At 39.3% G+C, this 23,753-nt stretch overlaps 2 protein-coding genes across 19 annotated transcripts in view; one reads left to right on the forward strand and one right to left on the reverse strand.

The window, feature by feature from the left end:
• dock7 (dedicator of cytokinesis 7) overlaps positions 1–22,951 on the reverse strand; it is a 48,176-nt gene extending 25,225 nt beyond the window's left edge. For all 18 annotated transcript variants that reach the window (XM_086269234.1, XM_086269233.1, XM_086269232.1 and 15 more), the window contains exons 1-16: positions 22,816–22,951; positions 18,583–18,682; positions 16,515–16,690; positions 14,084–14,152; positions 13,850–13,979; positions 13,497–13,709; positions 13,265–13,350; positions 13,093–13,159; positions 12,442–12,591; positions 11,962–12,042; positions 11,540–11,702; positions 10,958–11,100; positions 10,757–10,850; positions 10,472–10,634; positions 1,645–1,762; positions 1,397–1,467 (exon numbers count right to left, since the gene is read on the reverse strand). In XM_086269234.1, the coding sequence (XP_086125360.1) occupies positions 1,397–1,467; positions 1,645–1,762; positions 10,472–10,634; positions 10,757–10,850; positions 10,958–11,100; positions 11,540–11,702; positions 11,962–12,042; positions 12,442–12,591; positions 13,093–13,159; positions 13,265–13,350; positions 13,497–13,709; positions 13,850–13,979; positions 14,084–14,152; positions 16,515–16,690; positions 18,583–18,682; positions 22,816–22,853 (1,862 nt within the window). In that variant the 5' untranslated portion in view covers positions 22,854–22,951. The remainder of the gene's footprint in view (positions 1–1,396; positions 1,468–1,644; positions 1,763–10,471; positions 10,635–10,756; positions 10,851–10,957; positions 11,101–11,539; positions 11,703–11,961; positions 12,043–12,441; positions 12,592–13,092; positions 13,160–13,264; positions 13,351–13,496; positions 13,710–13,849; positions 13,980–14,083; positions 14,153–16,514; positions 16,691–18,582; positions 18,683–22,815) is intronic.
• Positions 5,302–9,291, forward strand: angptl3 (angiopoietin-like 3). Its single transcript, XM_086269238.1, has 7 exons — positions 5,302–5,929; positions 6,146–6,256; positions 6,407–6,518; positions 6,624–6,737; positions 6,985–7,080; positions 7,740–8,012; positions 8,170–9,291. The coding sequence occupies exons 1-7, from the start codon at positions 5,402–5,404 to the stop codon at positions 8,352–8,354; spliced, it is 1,419 nt and encodes a 472-aa protein (XP_086125364.1). The 5' UTR covers positions 5,302–5,401; the 3' UTR covers positions 8,355–9,291.
• Positions 22,952–23,753: the final 802 nt, after the last annotated feature.

Consider the following 23,753-nt stretch of genomic DNA (forward strand, 5'->3'; position numbering starts at 1 on the left):
AGCACAGACTTTACAGTGATGTTGAAGTAGTGGTGATTTAAATTTCTGGCCTTTGTAAGCTGGCATGCTGGTGCAGTGATCAGCACCGTCACCTCACAGCAAGAAGGCTCTTTACAACTTTGGTAAATAATAAATGCTATTCTATATATTCCTTGGTTTGCAGTGGGGGGTTTTTTTCTCCCAAACGCTTGATTTTTGTCCTCTAAACAATGAGGATGTTTTACCTGATCTGCTTGTGTTTTGTCTTTTAGGATATGTTTTTCTCTCATTTTGATACAGATCAAGGTTAACATCCTTTTTCCTGATTTTTCTGAGTAGAGTTGATTTTTGACAATGCGCTTGAAACAGCACACTATGTAGCTTATTTCAACCAAAACTAGGGATGGGTACCGGTGTCCGGTGCATAAACGGTAGTAACCAGACCGAAAAGCAGCACACATTTCAGTGCTTTATTTCGGTGCTTTTTTTTTCCTGAGCTGTGATACACTTCTAGCCAATCATTTTACGTTTCCGAGGATAGTAGGCGGGTCCAGGTACGTGCGTTCTTTTAGAGCAGAGCTACAGATTAAAAATGACCAAGGCGAAGCGGTCAAAAGTCTGGCTGTACTTCACAGCAAAATGTGCAAACTCAGCAGCCTGCAACAAGTGCTTTAAGCTGATACTGTGATACTGTCAAAGGAGGTAACACCTCAAATCCGATGAAACACCTGGCGACGCATAGCGTTTTTTTTAAAAGCCGAGAAATGCGCCGTATGATAGCTTGCTGCGAGACCTCACACCGTGCACGTCGGGTGGGTTGCCAGTTATCGGACCCGGAGTTAGCAATATCCCCCAAAAACCCCGAAGAGGAGAGTCCTGGCCCCTAGCCCTGCCAGTGTAGCAGAAATGATGACGGATGATGATGCAGCAGCAGCTGTTCTTCTCTGCGTGAGTAGCTTAATGTTGTTCGTGTGTAATTTACGTTGAGTAGGCTAACCACGTTATTACATTAATGCATGTAAGGTGAACTAGCAAACATTGTCGTAGTTACATGAGGCTGTCTTCTTGTTTGATGGCAGATACTCCCTTCACCCTGGCCAAAAAGGCTAAAATGATCAAAGAAAAAGTGGAAAACAGCTAAACATGAGAGGTTTTTGGACAAAGTTAGTGTTTTTTTTCCATTGATTAAGCACTGCTTCCAACCAAGAGTGATGCCATAAATCCTCTATAGCTGCAGAAAAGGCTAACATTGTTATCTTTTTACAAAAAAACAGCTGAACATGAGAGGTTTTTGGACCAATTTTGTGTTCTCCATTCTTTAAGCACCGGTTTGAGCACCGGCACAGTTTCAAAAGTACCGATTTGGCACCGGTATCGGATAAAACCTAAACGATACCCATCCCTAACCAAAACACACCTGTTGTGGTACACCACTGCAGTGTAGGCCTCTTTGTAGAAATCAGCACAACTTGACTTCCCAAATATTACCTGAGGAATAAACAACAGTTTTACAATAAATCAGATAATGAAAAATGTATCTTTTAATTATTACCAACTGCATAATAAAAGTTGCCAAGACACTAAAAGGTCTGACAGATATTACATTCATAGCTTGACTAAGATTCAAAAACAACAATCTTCATGTTTTGGAAAATCATTGTGTACCGGCATTGCATTGCTTGGATCTTCTCCGTTCATAAATTGCACTTTCACAGTGATGTTGCGGGCGGAGCCTTGGCGGTTGGCAAAGTTCAGACTCTGAGGGTTCACATATAGCAGATTTCTGAAAAATATATGTTCAAGAGCACAGACACAAAGGAAAAAGAATGCACATCAGAGATTCAACCACACTGGAATTAAAAGACAGGAATAACACAGTAAAGAAGCATAACACAAACCTTAGAGCAATTTACTTTTATATCAAAATCTTTTTGCAACTGAGACGTTTAACATACAGATTCATATTGTTTACATTTTCCAGGCCTTAAAATACATCTAGGAAGCAGCAGTGTTACTCATCATCACAAGGTAAACTATTATAAAGTGGTAACTTTAATACACCTCAGCAAATTTTATAATACTGCGTAGCACATTTTCAAATACAGATTTGAAAAATAATCCAAAAGGAGGGCCATATCATTTGACTACGTAAAGAGGATTAATGACCTTTAACTCTAATAACCAAGTGTCTCTGAAAGTGCTTGACCTACTTACCTAACACTGTTACATCAGTTTCCACGAACTGATCAATTAAAAGGGGCAAGGCTCCCACAGCAGCTAAACCTATTCTGACTGGTACTTAAGGGAGGCTTGGCCTGTCAGTAACCATGAAAGGTAACCATTGCAAATAGACTTTACTTTTCAGAATGGGTTAGATAAGAGGGGAATGGGAACTGTATAAATCACTACAAAAGGATATTAACTATCTGCAATGATTTCTAATATTTTAAGATGGGTACTGAGAGCGTGGCATTATCGTCCGTAATTTCGTGCAAAGAAGGAAACCAGAATAATGTGTGGAGAATAAACGGCTGAGGGCCCTGGGGAAAATTTTCCGAATTTGAGATGCTATTTTTCCAATTTTATCAACTGCCACTTCACAAGAATTGCTTCCATGTGAAGTAAGTCTCCCTATAAGCCAGACTACTTTGGTTTACACTGGACGTTTTTTGCAATTAATTCATATACATGAGATAAAAGGCACCTGGTCAATCTCTTGTTTTACTTCACAATCCCATTCATTGTTGCCAAAATGTGTGTGGTATACTCGTTACTGAACTGTTGGGAAGGAGGAGGAAGCCCCAGAATAGGAAGTGTAAAGCAACCTGGGATCAGCTGACAAACCGCAATGACGTAGTCGATTCTGTGGGGGATAACCCCCACAGAGACCGCAGCTGGAACCACAAGTGACAAGGAATCGTGGGAATCTTTGTCTAATGATTAAAAATCTAATCCATCTTTTCCTCTGTTAACATCCATCTAGCATGTCCTAGTAATTGTCATGGCTGTTCTGAAGCATGCTGCTGAACTGAAATAGACCCCAAGATGACATTACTGTGGCAGAGCTGAAATACCCATAAAAGCACAAATGGAAGCATTCCTGATTGGTCACTTCACCTCATCCGATTCAACTTCAGTTAATAAGTACACATGTGAAAGCAAACTTTACAATGTAGATGGCACTTAGGCACAGTTACTATTTTGAGATGAGGGGCTCCATAAGGGAGAACTGGCACCGTTTATCAGCTCTAAATAAAACATTAGCTTTCTAATAAACAGATTAGATGTTGTTGGAAAAATTTCCCAGTACGAGTAATTATAGAGCATTAAAAACTGAATTATTAATTTAGTAGGATTCTCAAGTGCTTCTTGATCTATGTGACCTGGTAGAGGTAGATTACACTCCACAAGTCCAAAACATTACCTTTGTCACACAATGTTCTGAAGGATTTTTCATATATTCTTCAAGACTGATAATGTAGTACAATAATGCAGTGAAATAATTGTTCTAGACTTGTTAAGGTAAGAATTCAGAGTTACTTTTTTAGACCCATTTTAAATTTATTTTTAAGCTAACAAAAATCTATGTTTTAACATTAAAAAGTGCATTTCTTTAAATGCATTACATGGAGACAATTTCCACTTAGTCACAAATACCCCAACCTGCTAATTAACCAGTACAGAAGAGTGGTGTCCTACCCACCAGCCAACATATAGTGAGATATTCAAGGACATGAAAATATGTTTCTACATCCCTTGAGTGAGAATTTGAAATCAGATGTCTCTGACATCAAAACATTAAGCTAGCATGTTTGAGATCTGCCTGAGTCACAGTAATAGGCGTCTTTGGACATTCCAACAAGTTATCAAATAGATGCAGTACGAGAAAGAAGTGAAACAACTTTATGGATGCCTGTCTGGGTATAAGTCCGCTGACTATCAACACAAAAATTCGAGGATGTGCCGTCTGCAGTTAAATGATGAACTCCAGCATGAGAGGTTACATGTTAACTCTCAAGTATCTTCAAGTTAGTCAAAACAATAATCACTGTACTGGAATGGAGTCTAGAGAGCTAAATATTGTTAGGAACTTTATGCCAATAAAGTAAATTTCTGGCCCATTTACTCAGTCCTTCTTTTCCTTACCAAGTTTGTTTCCTCCCCTTTTCATATAAAAGACCAGGAATCACTCCAACCTGAGCTACTAAATCCTTAAAACCACAAATTACTAGCAAGCTCATTATAACGACTGTGTGGTATTTTAATGCATAGTAACTGTAAATTTAACAGTTTAAGCTAACGCTAATTAAGAAAATAAAGAAACAAAACTAAAAACTTGTTTTTATGGACAATTTCAAGCGTTTAACTATTTGCTTTATTTTTTTAAATGCAGCAATGTGTTACTATGACAAAATTACAACATTTATATTCCAGTTAAATATTACACCAAAACATTTTTACTGATTAGTTCCACCATCCACCACAGTTGAAGGTCAGCATATTTTACTTCCACTGCAAGCCTATAAAACTGTTTTTTGTTTTTGTTTTTTACGAGTGATCCTAGTGCACAGGGATGATTCGTTAAAAGCTGCAAGCTAATCAGAAAACTCAGTATATCCCACACACAAAAACAGGCCATGACATATCTGAAGGGACAAAATGAGTGAGCAATAAAACTGTGATGATGAGTGCATAATATCCAAACTCTCTGAAATCATTCATACCCAGGAGCTCAAACCTGGCACAGATGACAGACTCAATCCCATCTCCAGACAAAAAGAGAAAGAAGAGCAAGAGAGCGAGAGAGAGAGTGTGTGTGTGTCTGGTGTGAGGCTGATTCAGCAGGATGCTAAATCAAACCCAGGAGCATTAATTACACACAGCATTATCAATCAGAGCCCAGTGAGTGCAGGGTTATAAGGTTTGAGATTGATCAGGCTGACGATCCATCAAAACAGCAGTGGTCATTGTTGGCTTTCTGCTGATCAGCTAAAGTGCTGGAGAGCAGGGTAGGGTGTGGTATGGAGAGAGGATTGGGGTTAAATGGTTAGTGTGTGTGTATGCGAGTGTGTGAGTGCGTGTATGTGTGTGTGTGTGTGTGTGTGTGTGTGGGGGGGGGGGGGGGGGTAGACACATGTCGTTCGCACACTGCTGTGATTTGTTTGTTCAGAAGAAGGACGGGTCAAGGGGGATTTGGGAGGAGGTGGGGTACATGGCTAAAAACATAGTAGGGATTAATGATCAGCTAATCCCCCCGCCTTTACTGAGAGGGCAGTATATAACACGAGGCAGCTCGACATTCTCGTATTGCTTTAGCAGCAAACAAGTCTAGCTTAGCAGCAGAGGCAGCAGAGAGAAGAGTGTAGAGGAGAACACGAGTAAAGCTAAAGCAGGGTTCTAGGACTGGAATAGAAAAATCATCATGAAGGTATTTTTCCTGTTGCTGGTGCTAACCAGTTCAACCGTAGCTGCCCCCCTGGAAGCCTCGGGGAGACAAGAACACCCGACCCTGCCTTCCCAGGCTTCCACCATAGCACCGATCCAACCCGAACCCAGGTCTCGCTTTGCCATGCTGGACGATGTTCGCCTACTAGCAAACGGCCTCCTCCAGTTAGGCCAGAGTTTACGAGAGTTCGTCCACAAGACCAAGGCACAGATCAACGACATCTTCCAAAAGCTCAATATTTTTGACCGCTCTTTTTACCAGCTCTCAGTCGTCACATCGGAGATTAAAGAGGAAGAGGAAGAGCTCAAGAAGACCACTAGCTATTTGAAGGCCAACAATGAGGAGATCAAGAATTTGTCACTGGAAATCAACTCGAAGATCAACAACATTCTGCAGGAGCGCACACAACTGCAGAGCAAGGTGGGGAACCTTGAAGAAAGACTGAAGGGCTTGTCGCAGAGCATGGTCCCTGCCGATCAGCTTAGTGAAATCACATCTCTCAAGGTAAGATGCTTCAGCAGCTAAAACTTTACAACACAAGTCAGTCAAGATATGCTCGCTGAATAAGGAGCAGATAAGCTGTGTTTGTGCAGCGTTTGTCCACTAAACAGATTTAAGTGCATTTTACAAACTGAGTTAACTGAGGATAATTTTTGTTTTACATTTTTCCTGAAAAACTTTCACATCAACACATGAGACTCAAAGTATTATATTTTTTAGGAAGTGATTGAAGCTCAAGATAAAACAATTGGCAATCTTCTGAAAGCTGTGAAGGAGCAACATGATCAGCTGGACTACCAGAAAATAAAGATTAAAAACCTGGAGGAAAAGGTACTTGTAGTAGAAATCATTATATTTTGCCTTTCAAGGGAAAATATCTGAAATCACTGAGAATCTAATTTGTTACATTACCAATGCACATTCTGTTTAAACTATATATAAAACTATTTAAAATGAGTGACTCACTTGCATCTCCTGCAGCTCAGCTATGAGAGTTTTCAAGATACAGCTGATAAACTAATGGACTCTGACTACGAAACTCTTGATATGTTTGAATATCTGAAAGGAAACTCAACTGGCCTGGAAACAAGTGGTAATTACTTAATATACTCAAATATCTTTCTAAATGCCAAACTTACTTAAATAAAAGTAGAGTTAAGGAATTAATTTGGCTTTTCTACACTGTTATTTTTTTCAGATTTTCCCATGGACTGCACTGACGTGTTTAACAAAGGAGAAACAAATAGTGGTGTCTACGTTATCAAACCAAACCAATCAGAGCCGTTCAACGTTTTCTGTGAAATGAGTTCAGGTGGGTAAGCAATCTTGAGTTCTCATCAAAGACGTCCAAATACCATTTCTGCATTCACAAGCACTGACATTTTTTAGATAACACACTGGCATTTATGATTTCTACAATGACTGAGGAAAGAGCAAAAAAAAAAAAAGAAAAAGAAAAGAAAAGAAGAAAAAAAAAGAAAAAAAAAGTTGATAACCTACTCACATTATTTATGACAAAACTTTTACATTCCCTGAAATATTTCTTTATTCTTTTACAGAAGGGGGTTCAACAGTCATCCAGCGCAGGGTTGATGGTTCGGTGGATTTTGATCAGACATGGGAAAAGTACGAAAAAGGTTTTGGAGATCTAGAAAGTGAGTACACTTTATGGTTTAAATTTTTAAATAAAATATTCTATTTTTAGAATTAACAGAAAAAATGACAGTCTTTACTCGTAATAAACATTCATTTTTCACAAATGTCATGGCATATTCAGGAAAAAAATATATACTGAAAGTAGCAGAAAACAATAGGGGATGACACAATATAAAGAAAAAGCCATAATCAACTGATCAGAACAGTTCCTAAATATTTTCTATTAAAGTAGAAAATCTATTGTGTCAGCAGTGTCTTGGTTGCAGGAGCATTTGTAAGTGCTCCCTATAGCCTTGGTCACAGGAAACAATAATTGTCAGATATCAGCCCTGAACGACTTCCTGTATTATCCGAGCACACAGCCAGTTTGGCAGCCTTCCCTACAGCACTTGGTATGCTCATACAAGCACTCATAACCCATTTACAACAAAAAGGCTCTTCATCTGCAAAAGATGAGTTTCAACCTTCTTTCACAGCTACCTGCCTAATGATTACAACCCACATGCTACTAACAGCATGCTTTTAATACCTGGTTGACCCAAAGTCTGCTGGAAGTTAATTACAATTTTCAAACCATTATAAGATGAACTGAGACTTCAGAGTTTCTGAGATTTGTTTTTCCTACAAATAAACAAAATAAATTTGATTTGTCACACAGAGGACTTCTGGCTGGGCCTAAAAAAGATTCACAGCATTACACAGGAAGGTGTTTACATCCTTCGCGTTGATTTGGAGGACTGGAAGGAGGAAAAACACTGGGCTGAATACCGCTTCTCACTGGAAGGTCCCTCCAAGGACTATAGTCTACGTGTCAGCCATTTCTCAGGTGACCTGCCTGATACCATGGCCAACTGCACCGGCATGAGATTTGCCACAAAAGACAGAAACACAGACAGCAACCAAAACTCCAACTGTGCACGCAGCTCCACAGGTACAATCCCAAGTCACAGTATCTTGGAATGTTTCTCCACCATAGTAATAAAATAAATAATTATCTCTGATGAAGACATTTTTTTCTAAACAAGACAAAATCACATAGCTAAGACTGATATATGCTGATATAATTTCCTATCTTGACTCCCTGGCAGGTGGCTGGTGGCTCAATGCTTGCGGTGAAACCAACCTTAATGCAAGGCATGTGTGGCTGAGACCAAAGGGGCGCTTGATGAGGAGGAAGGGCATTCACTGGAGGCCAACCACAGGCTCTTCCTACTCACTCAAGATGACCAAAATCTCCATTCGACAAGCTTCAACTGCTGATATCTCCAACTGAGCCCCCTGTCCACACACTATATAATACTATTGGCTTTTTTCCCAATACACGGACATCCAAAAAGTTCAACAGGAGGGGGAAGTGACATAACACAGGCCTTCCATATGTCCAGTCTTAATTCACCCACATCATTGAGCAGATTCCTCCCTAACATTATTCGGCCATTGGTTAGTGCTCACCACCAGATAGCAGAACAAAAAAATGTCAGACGTCAGCAAATGCCGACCTGTTGCACCGTGGCACACAGGTTGTTAACCTACTGTGTCTGATCAGACAAGGACAGTAAGTAGAACTGTCATTATGCAACATTTGTCATCGCTTGCAAAACAGACATATTGATCCACATCAGCAACCTAATTCAGAATTGATTGCAAAGCAATACATTGCAGTGATATAACAGCAAATGAGGTTTCTGAGAATAGACTACAATTTTGAAACCCATACTGCTTAACAACCATTAAGGTGAACTTGGATACATTTATGACAACAACAAAACAAGGTATTTTAAAGTATGTTTGGAAGAACTACATGTTCAAAGTGGCTAAAGGGACAAATACCAACAGATTACTACATAAAGCATGCAAGTTATGCAAGTCAAGGTAAAAAGATCATCTCCTGCTTCTGAAAAAAGTCCACTACAAACTAGAAAGCTTTAGACAGCGCACTGATTTTTCTTTTTCTTATTCTTTTATATTTTTTTTTATTCTGTATTTAAACTATGATATGATATGATTTATGCAGGTACCACTAGAAAATGATCATTTCTGTGTGTTTCCTACATTATTGAGTCATATTGACTTTTGCTCATTATTACAAAATAACCAACTGTACTGTAAAGGTTTTCATACTAACACATCACTGTGAGAAGCAGCTTAGTGTGCTAAAATCATATTTATGAGGCCAAAAATAAATCTACCTGTATAAAAACAAAACAAAACTATGGTACTATTTCTTTGTTTGATTTTGTCTTGAACCAAATGGAGTTAAATAAGTAAAGAGGACATGTTGAAAGGTTGACACACTAATGAAAATGAGATCTAAGGAATAAAACCACTCCACTTAACTCAGTTCGGCTAACTATCAGTCACAGGCCAATTGCATCTGCAGACAGTCAGGCCCTGTCAGCACCTGTCTGGTAACGTCTGGATGTAATCACCTAATATTGGTCTATCAAAATATACTGCTCAAAGAAAAAAAAAAAGAACAAACTGAAAATCTTTACTGATATAGACTCATGTAACAATAGTAAATTCATACTTCATGTAATCCCTTGAAGTTTTCAGCAGTACAACATTGTATGCTAACATAAAATGCTCTGGATGGAACACAACAGAAAAAATGGCAGGTGTAATTTTTTAAATACTCCTTACATAGTTTATACTGCACAGTAATATAAATCCTGTCAACGCTGTTTCATATTTTCTAATTATTATTAATTATTATTATTAATAATTATTATTAATTTATTTTAACCCTTAAATAACCCTTTTTTGTTTTTAATTCACTTTAGCTTCAATTAGTTTCCAGATTGGAATTTCTTGTTTCACTTCAGTTTTTATTGTTTGAAAATGTTAAGGTTTTTTTTTTCCATATATTTTTATTGAAATTTTTTATAGTACAATACAAACAAATGTTGAACACCCTCACATTCACACACCCATCCATACATCAAACCTGCCTACATCACATTCAAATGTAGAAATGAGCATAGTTCTCACAGTAATACAAAAATACAATGGGTTAGGATAGACTAAATGTTAAGTTTTACTTCATTTTTGATTAATTTCAGCGTTAGTTTTGGTCTTTAAAATTATTACTGAATAAAGGGCAAATGTCAGAGGCTAAGATTGAGGACAATCAGAAAAGATATTAAAATAAAAACACACTTTTTGACTGCGAGTTGACTCACAGCCTTGTAGACACTGCAGGTCTTAATAAACACATCCATCAATAAAATACATTTTTTAACCAGTGAGCTAAAGAGTGAAGTAGTATTTAGATGTTGAGTTAAGTACAAACTGGTTTGAAATTCATTTTTTGTGTAATCTCGATGTCAAACAGACAAATAAACAACCATTAAGACATTATTCATTCACTACAGATGTTTTTTTCTGTACCTGTATATGGTGTTCGGCACATAGACGTCCCTGGCAGGAAACTCAAGGATCTCCCTGGTGGGACGCACCCTGCTGTCTGGGTAAGGCTTAACCTGCAGGAGGTCAGGGGTCAAGCAGTAGTGGGGGTTCTCCGGAGCTGGAGAAATGTCCAGCTTCAACTGGGCTGTGGTGAGTGTGTGAGTAGTCAGAGGAAGGGGAAAGGAGTGTTAAAGAAAGAGCAAAGAATCATTTTCAGATTTCAAATCAGGACAATCAAAGGAAAGCATAAATTCCACTTTTAAGTACCTGTGATAGGTCTGAGTCTCCTCAGCACTGAAGACGGTCTTCTCATATCAGCTAAGAACTTATACAAATCTTCATCACTAAGTCTGTCTCCCTCCTAAAATAACATGTAGAATAAAAAACCATGAGAAAATGACAAAGGGAAGGAAAAGTAATCTAATACTAATAATCTACTATCGTGTGAGCAAGCACATTCACATGGACCTGTTTAAAGAAGTTGGTGATGGTAAGTGTTGCAGGTCTAAAACCTGTCAGGCTACATGATTCATCTCCACTTGTGGTTCTCTCCAGAGAACGCCTTCCCATAATGCTCGAGTTCCTCCGTTCAGACCATGAGCCTTTCCTCTCTAAAAAGATACAACAAAAACAAACTCAACATTTTAAAGCCCACATTTATTTTCCACTCTGAACATGCAGACATTGTTCTAATCTGCCATAGCAACAGAAGGCTGTCGCCACCAGTCAGCATCAAAGATAACCTCTAAGGTCAAAGGGTAGTCAAACACCAAGGGTCACAGTAAAAATAACACAGCAGGGATCAATATGATGTTGCCCTGTTTGTTTCTAAAGCACGCCAATTTACTGAAATGTCCATGCACCTAATGCATGACTGCCATGTCTGTTATGGTCTCTTCAACTAGACCATGTGTGACATGGAAAGTGGGCATAAAAAACACTGCCATGTTTTTTTTCCTACTCACTGGAACTTTTGATATCATTCTGAGATACATGGTCAACGTCTACAATTACAGTTAGAAAGCTTGCATTAAAAGAAGATGGTTAGACCTGAGAGGCTCATCTCTAGCTCTGTATCTCTCTCCAGGCTGCCTGCACTGTTAACAATGTTCATTAGATGGATGGCGGTCCACGCAAAGGGCATTCGGTAGCGCCCCAGACGTTGGCAGAACTGCTCTGACTGGCCTCGAAGCTTCTCCAGCTTCTCCTTGTTCTATAAAAAAATAGAAATGTTAACGTAAATACAGGGTTTGTGGTACATTAACAATGAATCAGAATTCTTTTTGTTTTAATTTTTATTCACTGCAACAAAATTAGGAGATGACCATGAAAAGGAATGTACTTTTAAATGAGTACTTGCAGTTGCAGAAACAGTAATGAATAAAAACATTTATTATGACATCACATATAACTGAAATACATCTGAGACTGAGCTTTCGTGGTATTCATCATTTAATTCACTCTCATTGTACCTTGGCAGCGTCTGACTCTTTGAAGACCATATAGGGCTCTGCGCACTCTCCAATATCACCCTGCTGCAGTACTTTTTCCAGCTGTTGACAAAGCAAACACAGCCTTAAGTAACTACACTCACGTGCAGTGAAACAGGTCAGAAGATGGGTGTCAAATTGTGAAAGGACAGCAGGTTTCTTCAATTAAGCTTTATCTTTCATACTAAGTCAAACACTGCAATGAAAAACTGTCCAGTGTTTGTTTTGGTTGATGTAATGTATTCTGGTGCTATCAAAGAGGGACAATAAGTCAAGGTTTTACTTGTAATTTATTCAAAGACATTTCTGTAAGAGAAACATGAAGCCTCAAGTACCCTTATACTGATGGCATTGCATAATCATGGATATCTAACATTCAGGGAAACCCGCTATTAGTACTCTTTTACGTATTACAAAACAAAAGTTGACAAGAGAGATGAAATTCTAGCATGACTGTTTCACCTTGATGACTAGGAAGACATCCTGGGAGGGGTAGGTAATGGAGAATATGGCAGAGCGAGCCAGCGTGGAGATGGCTGCTGTCTGAATGTGAGGACGCAGCATCGCTTTTGTCTGCTCAGAGTTTAGGTCAAAGAAAAAGTTTTCTGATATCTGAAGGACACATGAAACAGACACACGGATAATTATTATTTGACCAAAACACCTGTTAAATGTAATCATAGCACTACGCCATCACAACTATTATTATTTAATTGTAATTTCTGATGACTCTATTACTAAAGCATGGCTTCTTGCTCGTGGAGGCTGGCAAACATGTTAACATCTCAGTGATGAATAAGCCACCAGAGAAATTTATGGAGCCGTGAAGCGGCATTATATATGAGAGATCTACTTATCAAGGCATCTGCTACCCTCTAGTGTTTGTTAGCTAAAAGGGAACAGAAAGAAGCGGCACTAGATAAGGTTGTTCAGATATATACATAGTTCCAGAGTATGATTTAACGGCATTCCCAAAAACATAACAGGCCCACAACATAAAATTTAATAGCCCACTCATCAAATTCGTTTGGCCTCCCAACGATTTTAACGGTTTGCAGAAGTGACCCAACAACTCAGAGCTGAGGAGGCACTGAGTAAAGCATAACAGCTTACCTTTTTCTTTTCCTTGACATCATATAAGGCCAAACTAGCAAATATGGGTTCAATTTCGATCTCAAACCTTCAAGGTGGAGAGAAAAAGGAGTGGATCAGCAGAAAGCAGCAGTTAAATAAAAGAGCTACATGGCGTTTTTTTCTTTTCTGAAAAAGGCCGTCTACCACTTACTTCAAGGACAAGCACTTGACGAGTAGCCTCTGTCCAAAGTGTTCTTTAGGTACTTCAGGCACACAGTGGCGCTCAACGGGCTCCTCCTACACATTCACACAAACGTGTGGGGTTAAAAAAAAAAGACTGAATTGCACAATAATTTTATCAGTTATGTAAAACTGTTTAAACTATAAATTTAATGGAGACTAGCAGAAAAGGTTTTAAGGATATGGAAAGGTGCTTACTGTACCTCATCGAGGGCGGGGTGCAGAGCAAAGAGTTCACGGTGGCGGTTGGCCTTGCGCTGGTCTTCGTTATGCCGGTCAATCTCCTCATTGGGGGCACGGTCAAGGAGGTGAGGAAGCAGGGCATCGGGGAGGGAATTCTTCAAGTCAAAAATGCTACAGGCCCAGCTACCCCTCGGAGTGTCATCGATAGACATTGACCGTCGCTTCAAGTCATCCTGCAATACAACCAATGCAAAAAAGACAGACTAGCATATACACTGTGGGACTGTTTTAAACCTGTATCTTGATATTGTCAATCTGAAATTAACACACATCATTCAGGTTAATTATTTTCCTAATGAAAAAAAAAGGATACCTGGTCATCCTGGTAACTGCTGCTGTCTGGCATCTCATCAGCTTCAAACACCTGTTTGGGGAGGCCTTTCTGGCGCTCCTTCTGCTTGTCCAGAGTGTTGGGATTAAAGCCAGTACCAAGCTTATGATATCTGAAGGAACAAGCCATTACTTAGAACACTTTAATTCATTTACTAATATTATTTCAGGATTATTATGTGTATTTTAAGAATATTTTCACATGGTGAAGCCTTACTTTCTATTGACGACTGCCCAGTCTTCTGTGTAGGATCTGACGCAGTCTCTAACATGAGGATCAGTGTCCCTGCAGCCAGACAAACATAATCAACCAAACAAACATTATTTTAACAGCAGAGTCAGACTCTAAATGCAGGCTTACTGATATGGATGGCAGACCATTAAATGTGTTGAAATAAATACATCTTTCTGGTATATCACACGCTGAAGCACACTTGTAATGCTTCTGCCATCTCTTCTGAAATACTAAGAGCCAGCAGTACATTAAGTAAAGACATTAAGCCCACACACAGTGGGGCAAAAAAGTATTTAGTCAGCCACCAATTGTGCAAGTTCCCCCACCTAAAATGATGACAGAGGTCAGTAATTTGCACCAGAGGTACACTTCAACTGTGAGAGACAGAATGTGAAAAAAAAATATCCATGAATCCACATGGTAGGATTTGTAAAGAATTTATTCGTAAATCAGGGTGGAAAATAAGTATTTGGTCAATAACAAAAATACAACTCAATACTTTGTAACATAACCTTTGTTGGCAATAACAGAGGTCAAACGTTTACTATAGGTCTTTACCAGGTTTGCACACACAGTAGCTGGTATTTTGGCCCATTCCTCCATGCAGATCTTCTCGAGAGCAGTGATGTTTTGGGGCTGTCGCCGAGCAACACGGACTTTCAACTCCCGCCACAGATTTTCTATGGGGTTGAGGTCTGGAGACTGGCTAGGCCACTCCAGGACTTTCAAATGCTTCTTACGGAGCCACTCCTTTGTTGCCCGGGCGGTGTGTTTTGGATCATTGTCATGTTGGAAGACCCAGCCTCGTTTCATCTTCAAAGTTCTCACTGATGGAAGGAGGTTTTGGCTCAAAATCTCACGATACATGGCCCCATTCATTCTGTCCTTAACACGGATCAGTCGTCCTGTCCCCTTGGCAGAAAAACAGCCCCATAGCATGATGTTTCCACCCCCATGCTTCACAGTAGGTATGGTGTTCTTGGGATGCAACTCAGTATTCTTCTTCCTCCAAACACGACGAGTTGAGTTTATACCAAAAAGTTCTACTTTGGTTTCATCTGACCACATGACATTCTCCCAATACTCTGCTGTATCATCCATGTGCTCTCTGGCAAACTTCAGACGGGCCTGGACATGCACTGGCTTCAGCAGCGGAACACGTCTGGCACTGCGGGATTTGATTCCCTGCCGTTGTAGTGTGTTACTGATGGTGACCTTTGTTACTTTGGTCCCAGCTCTCTGCAGGTCATTCACCAGGTCCCCCCGTGTGGTTCTGGGATCTTTGCTCACCGTTCTCATGATCATTTTGACCCCACGGGATGAGATCTTGCGTGGAGCCCCAGATCGAGGGAGATTATCAGTGGTCTTGTATGTCTTCCATTTTCTGATGATTGCTCCCACAGTTGATTTTTTCACACCAAGCTGCTTGCCTATTGTAGATTCACTCTTCCCAGTCTGGTGCAGGTCTACAATACTTTTCCTGGTGTCCTTCGAAAGCTCTTTGGTCTTGGCCATGGCGGAGTTTGGAGTCTGACTGTTTGAGGCTGTGGACAGGTGTCTTTTATACAGATGATGAGTTCAAACAGGTGCCATTCATACAGGTAACGAGTGGGGGACAGAAAAGCTTCTTACAGAAGACGTTACAGGTCTGTGAGAGCCAGAGATTTTCCTTGTTTGAGGTGACCAAATACTTATCTTCCACCCTGATTTACGAATAAATTCTTTACAAATCCTACCATGTGAATTCATGGATTTTTTTTTCACATTCTGTCTCTCACAGTTGAAGTGTACCTCTGGTGCAAATTACTGACCTCTGTCATCATTTTAAGTGGGGGAACTTGCACAATCGGTGGCTGACTAAATACTTTTTTGCCCCACTGTAGCTTGAAGGATTCCAAGGCGCTCATTAACTTAGTAACCAAACAGTTTACATACACATCTAATATACAGGCATTTGACTTCCATTCTTAATTTTTGCACCTCTATTAAACTGTAGGTAAGCTTATCTTACTACATTTAATAAGATATAGTAAGATAACGCAGCCTCATACAAATGTAGCAAATGATTTAAGGACAGTGCCTTGACATATAAATATATTGCCGTTGAGTAAATGATAATTGTTTTTGGAAAATGAAATATGGAACCAAGATCACTATTCCTCATTAAAATCTGCGATTTCACATTAATTTGAAATATGTGCTCTCAACTTTATCTAAATTATTCAATCTCCACTATATATTACAGTCTTTTATTGCTCATTTGTTTGTACATTTAACACAAATTATTTGCATTACAAACAATTACTAGTCTCTCGAGATCAACACATTAAATTCCAGATGCTATTAAATGAAGAAAAGAAAAGAAAAAAAACAACAAAGAACACTCCACATCTTTCTTCCACGGCAGCCTTACCCGTCTTCAGGGACAGCTTGTACCACTGTGCGACACTCCCTGGGTGTGTAGATGACCTCAATGTCATCTGGGGGAAACTCAATCAGATCTCTCAGGGGACCTGACTCAACGATGGGAGGGTGAGTGATAAGGTACTCCTCAAAATCCACCGGCTCCACCGCCTCCGTGAGCGGAACCTGGTGGGCGATGAGCAAGTGTGACAGGGAGAAAATCAGAGGGATGGGAGAAGTTAAGTAGCTGTTAAGGGCATACACGTCAGTACAGCTCGGCTACTTTTTTTTCTTTGTCTACAAATGTCTTAATAAAATCGTCTCTACTTTTAAGCAAATGCTTCACAAATGCAGTTATTGAGAAAAAAGGGAGAGCTGGTGTTATTTGTCACTCTATTATAGAGCACCATGTTCTGCAATAATAGATCTAAAATATGAGGTGATTTATGTCAATTCTGTTAGGGGAACTGTTTTAGATTTCAGATCATTGTTAATTTCATAATAAAAAAAAAAATCAGTTGTAAGAATGACCCGTGTGGGATTTGAGAATATCCTCAAAGCTGATACAAGCAGCCAGATTATCACAGGCTAATGACATCATGGGTCTTACTGCGCTGACACAGGGGAGGATACTAGCAGTAATGTGGTAACCACACACCGTGTATGTCAATGAAATTCATTTTGTAACTTGTGGCGATGAAAAGCAACGACCTGTAGAAGCAAAGAATACTGGTGATGGACATACGAAGGAGTTGATAAAAATATACACAACCGGAGCTAACACAGACCTACAGTTAACTGCAAAGCAATGCAAAATAAGCCAATCACTATATATCTGAATAAAACTTATGGCTGCATCCTCTACTTGGGTTTCTTTCTAATGCCCGCATCTCTACACCATTCAGGGCCTCTAAAACAGATATCTTGCCTGAAAGGGCTTCCAACTCCATTTCAGTTTCAAATGTCTGATAATATAATCAACTCTAGAATTACTTTATATGCTAATTATAAGTCACTTTGTCTGCTTCTCTGATTTGCACATGTGTTGCTAACATTGTTGTCTAAGCTAGAAGCTTTTATGCTTATTAATTCTGAGATTCCACCTTGCCATTCGTCCTAGCAAAAACAAACAACTCGCTGGTCTTTCTGTTAGTGCTGTTCTTATTGTATTCTTCCACCATAATATTTTCTATAGCTAAGCAACCAGTCCTCTGTTTCTATGTTAACATTTTATGTGAAAAGTGGTGTCATGTGCTTTTCAGCATTTTAATGTGGATGAAGACTCTTCTGAAACATTCTGAAATGAAAATGTGCTAGTGTGGACGCAGCGTTTGCCTGCTTCTACAAGTGGAACCCAGGGAGAATCTGTTTTAGCAGCTTCATTTTAAGGGTCTGTCTGTGCGTGTCTGTGTTTGTCTGTGTGTGCATGCATGTTTGTTCTTCTTCCTCTTGAGGAATTTGAACATGAATATCTTTCACAGTTTTAATTAGAGACCAAATGCAGCCTAATTAAGTAGTGAAGGTGGGACCACGTGTTGGTGTTTCGGCTCAGGAGTACTCAGGGTCAATTGACACTACTCCTTTAACAAACATGAGCCATTTTTACACAGATGCTAAGCCAAATAAAGGTAGCATGATACTGCCTACAGCATGTGATTTTAGATACCATGACCTTGTTGTGGAATTGAAGGCACAACAGTTTATACATCAATACTACCATTGTAATATTATCATGCCTTACCTGCTAATCTTTTCTACAATCAACGATTGTCACGCTCAAAGCTCAAAGTCAGAACAATAACGATACAAAACAGAAAGGGATAATAATGATGGAGCTGCACCAACACCTTCAAATGTCTGTGTAAAGAGGCTTAATGTGGTGAACAGGACAATCAATAGTTATCCCTCATGGCACTCTGCTAGACAGTTGTGCAGCTTTTCACATGTACCAAAAACCCAAAGCAAAACACCCCTGACCCCAATTAGAGAAAACATCGATCTCATTTGAAGAAAACCAACTACTACAACTGTTTACATGTAAACACAATGAATGATCAGCGGCCTTTCAGACTACTCACTGTGTTACTTGTTGTTGTTCCGACGTTGAGGTTTTTGAAGAGCTGTGGGGAGCCTCCATACTGTCCAGCTATCTGTTTCCTAACCTCTGCTGCCACAGTCCTGCAAACAGAGTAACAGGTAGAGAGGACAAGAAATAAGTCAGCTTATGCAAAAAGTCTCTCTAGACATCCATTAAGTGGATATTGCAGGCTTATTAGTATTTAGAATCATATTAAGACCATCCCAGTATATTTCTCACAGTATGGACGAATGACGGCCATGAATGACGGATCCCAGTACTGGTGTGATTAAAACAGAACAACAGAACAAACCAGTGATGGAAATGTGTCTGTGTAAAGCTGCATACACACTGCAAGCAATTCACAGCAACGTGACAGCCAGAGATTACAGAAAGCGAATGATATTTGGTAACTTCAAGCAACTATGGGCAAAATAACTGCTAGCAGCATGAAGTGGGCAAGACCTGTGATAAACTTTCAGGCAAGCAACTGAAGAGACTCCTAATGAAAGTGAAAAATACCACTGATTGACATATGACCTGCTACTAAAATCATTAGAAGGTCAGCTGGGCAACCGAACCCTGCAATGTCCACAAGCAACCAGACGGCAATTTCAAAGTGATGTGCCACAAGCGAATAGCTTCAACTATGTATACAGCTTAAGAATAAAAAAAACATCCAAGGACAGTGATGTAACTACAAAGCATGAATATTTTCATATTCTCCAACATATGAAATGGATTATTGTAGATTTAGTGGAATAACCCATAAATTTAACCCACCAATTTAACCCATCTTGGCAAAATAATGCCAAGATGAATGACAGAAGCTACATTTGAACTCGTGTGCAAGCTCTGATTCATCCAAAACTGTGAACAACAGTGGTTGCACTGGGAAAATACAGCGCTACAACCACAGAAGTATTATAAGTAGTAATCTCAAATATGACACTATGTGGTGAATGTATTTATATCCTTTCAGAGGTTTTTGCTGGGACTGTCCCAGAAACAACAACAAAGGTTTATTGTACAGTGAGACCTTTCCAGTAATGTATGGTATGTGACTGTCCCTGGTACAGTCAGTGTTCTACATTAAAAAAAATGTCCCACGCGGTCGAAGTGCAATAAAGAGGGTTGGATCTATCACAAAATATTATTTCCCCTATACAACATTAGGTAATAAGATTGCATTATCTTTTTCTCAATTTCATAATGCAATTCTAGCACCAGTCGTATTTATGTGGAAAACATACTTCGCTCTGCCTCCAGTATATAAAAATTTACACTAACAACACTGGTACCACTATATCAGCTATGTAACACAAGATTAACTATAGTATCCAGTATGATATTTGTCTCAGTCAATGATATGGAGTACTGACAAAAGTCAAAGTTTGGTGAATTAAAAAAAACCCAAAAAACTGCATGATTGCAAAAATGGCATATTTATTTACAAATTCCTTGAGAAGCTAAAAATGTAGGCTTTTTTATTGAATCATTTGGGTTATCTCATAACATACAAAGATTTTTTTTAAAAGGCATGCTGAAGGATTTTGGCTATGTCCAACTAACTACCTAAATGCAGTTGCTACTTCAAGCAACTCACTGGGATATGTAAAACTAACAAACACAGAGGATCACATTTTTTTGTATTTTAACTCTCCTTCTGTCTCTGCTGAGCTTCACTGTGTTAGCTCAGACAGCATCGTGTATTACACCAATACACAGCAGAAAAAAAATAATTAAAAAAAAAATCCCTGGACCCCAGTGGTCAGCACAAAGCTCTCAGTCTTCAATTGTGGCTGTAGCCACGCACATTCGAAGGTCCTTTAAATCACAGCAACCACCAAAACCACTTAAAGATTTTTGCCTTGAACAGAAAAACAATGCAGCAAGAGGCCCAAAGCGACACAAACAAATTAAAGCCAAGGAAAAAAGCTACAAACTAAAGGGCCAAGGTTATGTTACACTGCTAATGCAGTGTTATGATGTTTTTTTGTAATATTTTTCCTCATAAGCAACAAACTCTCTAATGTGTCTGTTTCTCTCCACTCTCATTTTAAAAGTTGTATCATAACGACTAGCTTGAAGGTGACTTTAGACTCTGGCCCATAATTACAGCAATTGTGAGTACAGATCACTTGTGATTGAGTCTGTGAGATCATTACAAAAGTCACATCCCTTTCCGATTTTCTAAATCGGCTAAGATCATCTCCACTCCTGTAATGCATGAGCATCAGACAAGACTACAAACAAAATGTCACAGTTATCATTTTAAGCAGGAAAACAAAACAAAAGCAGCATGATCCAACTTTCCAGCTTAAGATGAACAAGATTATGTTCTGTGGGAGAGATCAGGAGGTCTCTGCAGAGCCGTGCTGTCACAGCTGGGGAAAAAGCACAAGGCTGCACTGACAAACACATTCCACACTGCTCCCCGAGCCCTCCTGCCAGACCTTTACTTAGCACTGGTCACTGCACAGAGGAATAACTTGATTAAGCAAACAGGATATCTGACAAAGATGGTAAAAACAACAACTTCTCTTCCCAGGCGCAAAATAGAAAGTGGAAGCAAAAGAAGAATCATAGCTTAACAATCCTGAGGCAGGACTGTGCCTTCTGAGTAGGAGGAAATTTGACTTAAAATATGTGATAGCGGGCACCGGTTTAGGTCGCTGGGATGAGCAGGCAACCGTATGCCCGTGGCTGAGAGTGGCAAGCCTCGATTCGAATCCGACCCACAGCTCTTTGCCGCCTGTCTTCCCCTCTCTCTCTACCTCTGCTTTCCTGTCACTCTTCACTGTACCCTTTCAAAAGGCCAAAAAATATGTGATAATAGCTTTCATTAAAAAGAAAGAGTGTAGCTAAACAAGTTCAGCAGAGAACTCTTGTCCTTTGTTACGTGAATAATTTTAGCATGTTAAAAAGCATTCCAACAGGCTGTGAGAAGATTAACAGGGAACCATTTCAACTTTTATTGAGGCCTGTTATGCCCATAATACAGATATAATATCACAACTGCAATATAAAGCAGCCAAATTCAATAACAAATCTACTTTGTCTACTTAAACTGAGCCAGAAAAATGTCATTAAATGCCACAGGTTTCTTAATGAGGGCCGCGACTTATATTACTCTGCATGCTCATGTGCATGCCATCCAAAAGGCATCTCAGAATCATCCTGTCAGTAATTTAATAATAATGTGAAGTCCCAATAATACGATGGAAAGTTAATATATGGTAGATTCATATTCTTTCAGTCGGGACATAAACAACTTCTACGGGAAAATGTCAAGATGATAGTGAACTTACTACAGTTCAATAATGAAAACACATTTGCTTCAAATAGATTATCGATTTTAAAATAGACAACACTCAGGAGCATGTCTGTGGTCTTATGTAATCATCTTTCCCTTCACTGTGGATCACAGTGAAACGCTCTCCAGAGAGATGTAAATTCTTATCTCATCTAACAGCACCACATAGAGAACAGGTCAACCAGCAGGCACGCATGCATATACTTGCTCAACAATTTTTAAAACGCCTTCATTGTTCGGACATTAATTGATCAGCAATAACAGTGATTAAATACGTCTATGTTGATCTGTACTGTACAGCTATCTGAACACTGACTGGGAAGATGGCATTTGACAGCTTGCACAAAGCCCTTTGTTAAAGAGATTACTTTGATCTGTCTGAGGGGCGGGGAAGAGATTATAATATCAGTATTTGATATCAGCGGAGGGAGGCTTTTGTTCCAAGTAATAAATGTGCAATCTCGTTTCAGTTAGGTAAATCTTTAAACATAACAAAGTTCAGGCACATCTCTCCCAGTGCCAGTAGTACCTAGCTGCCCATCGTTAGCTACTGTAAGCGAGATAGCTACTTGTCCAAAATTAACGGTTATCAATTTACAGTAGCTACGTTCATTTCGGTAATTATAATTATTGAAAGTCTGTTTCCTCTCCACCCCGGAGACATACATAAATATGATATCACCCCTTTGTTAGTATTCACTGGTAAAGGACAGTAGCAGCTAGCAGTGTCGCTGTCTGTCTGGGTGGGTCTGAGCATCTTTGCAGTCACAGCTAACAAGCGGCTAGCTCAGAGCAGCAAGGCTGCGCTGGCGGCTGGGCCTCCTTCATAGGGTTCCCTCAGCATTGGTCTGAGGGCGACCTACATGGAAGTCCTCGGTGGGCATTTTGCGAGCACGTTGCGGTATGTTAAGTCTTTACCTGCTAATTTTTTGGGCGAAGGCGCGGCGTTCAGCCATGGCAGTGGCCGCTGATGTGCTTAAGCAAATTCCCAGGCAGGCAGGCAGCAGGCAGACTCCGTTTTCCACTCAATACGACCACAGGGAAAAACGGGAAAACAGGAGAATGGATCATTACCGTAATGAACGTAACGCTGTGCCACAGAACACACCCAATGAAAAGTACTTGCGCATTCTCATTTCAAAAAGAACTCGGGTGGGTTAAGGAAGAAGGATTACGGATAAAATACTATTAATGAATAGCGAACATGAACATCTTTCAAAACTAAAGACACTTGAGAATTATCGGGAAAAGCAGTTATCACGAAATTATAGTAAAACCAGGTGCAGGACCTATAAGAAGCTGAAATATGTAAATTTTGCATGATTATACATGTCAAATATTTTTACTTGCATTTTTTGTCTTCACGGGTAAAGCAGCAGTATTTGTTAATGGATAATAATAATTTATAAATTAAGTTGTAAGTTAAAATATTTGTTTCTCAATATATATTGGAGTAGAAATAAGTAGAAGTAAAATATTGATGTATAGTGCTTCACATTTGTACTAAACTTCAACATTTGATACTTGAGTAAAAGTTACTTTGTATGCCGATTTGTATGCATGAGTTAAACAAAGGAGTATTTTTTAAAAAGGACTGGAAGTTTGCTGGAAGTTTGTGCGACATAACTGAGAATAAAATATATATATGAAAAAAGAACTACTTCATTGTCGTCCTTAACAACCTTAAACAATAATCATAATACCGTAGAAATGAAAACAAATAGCATAAAGACTTTGTCAATTGTAGATAATGCAAATGAAACACATTCAAAAGAAAAGAGACTACATTTTATCATCTTCTTCTTTTATACGGATTACTTTAGAAGCCACTGAGTAATGTTGTCTTCAGGTTTTGT

Source organism: Aulonocara sp. 'chitande type north' Nkhata Bay, linkage group LG17 (assembly GCF_057382095.1).
Source record: "Aulonocara sp. 'chitande type north' Nkhata Bay isolate Kocher_YH1m ecotype deep benthic linkage group LG17, A_spYH_male_GT1.1, whole genome shotgun sequence".
Lineage (NCBI taxonomy): Eukaryota > Metazoa > Chordata > Actinopteri > Cichliformes > Cichlidae > Aulonocara > Aulonocara sp. 'chitande type north' Nkhata Bay.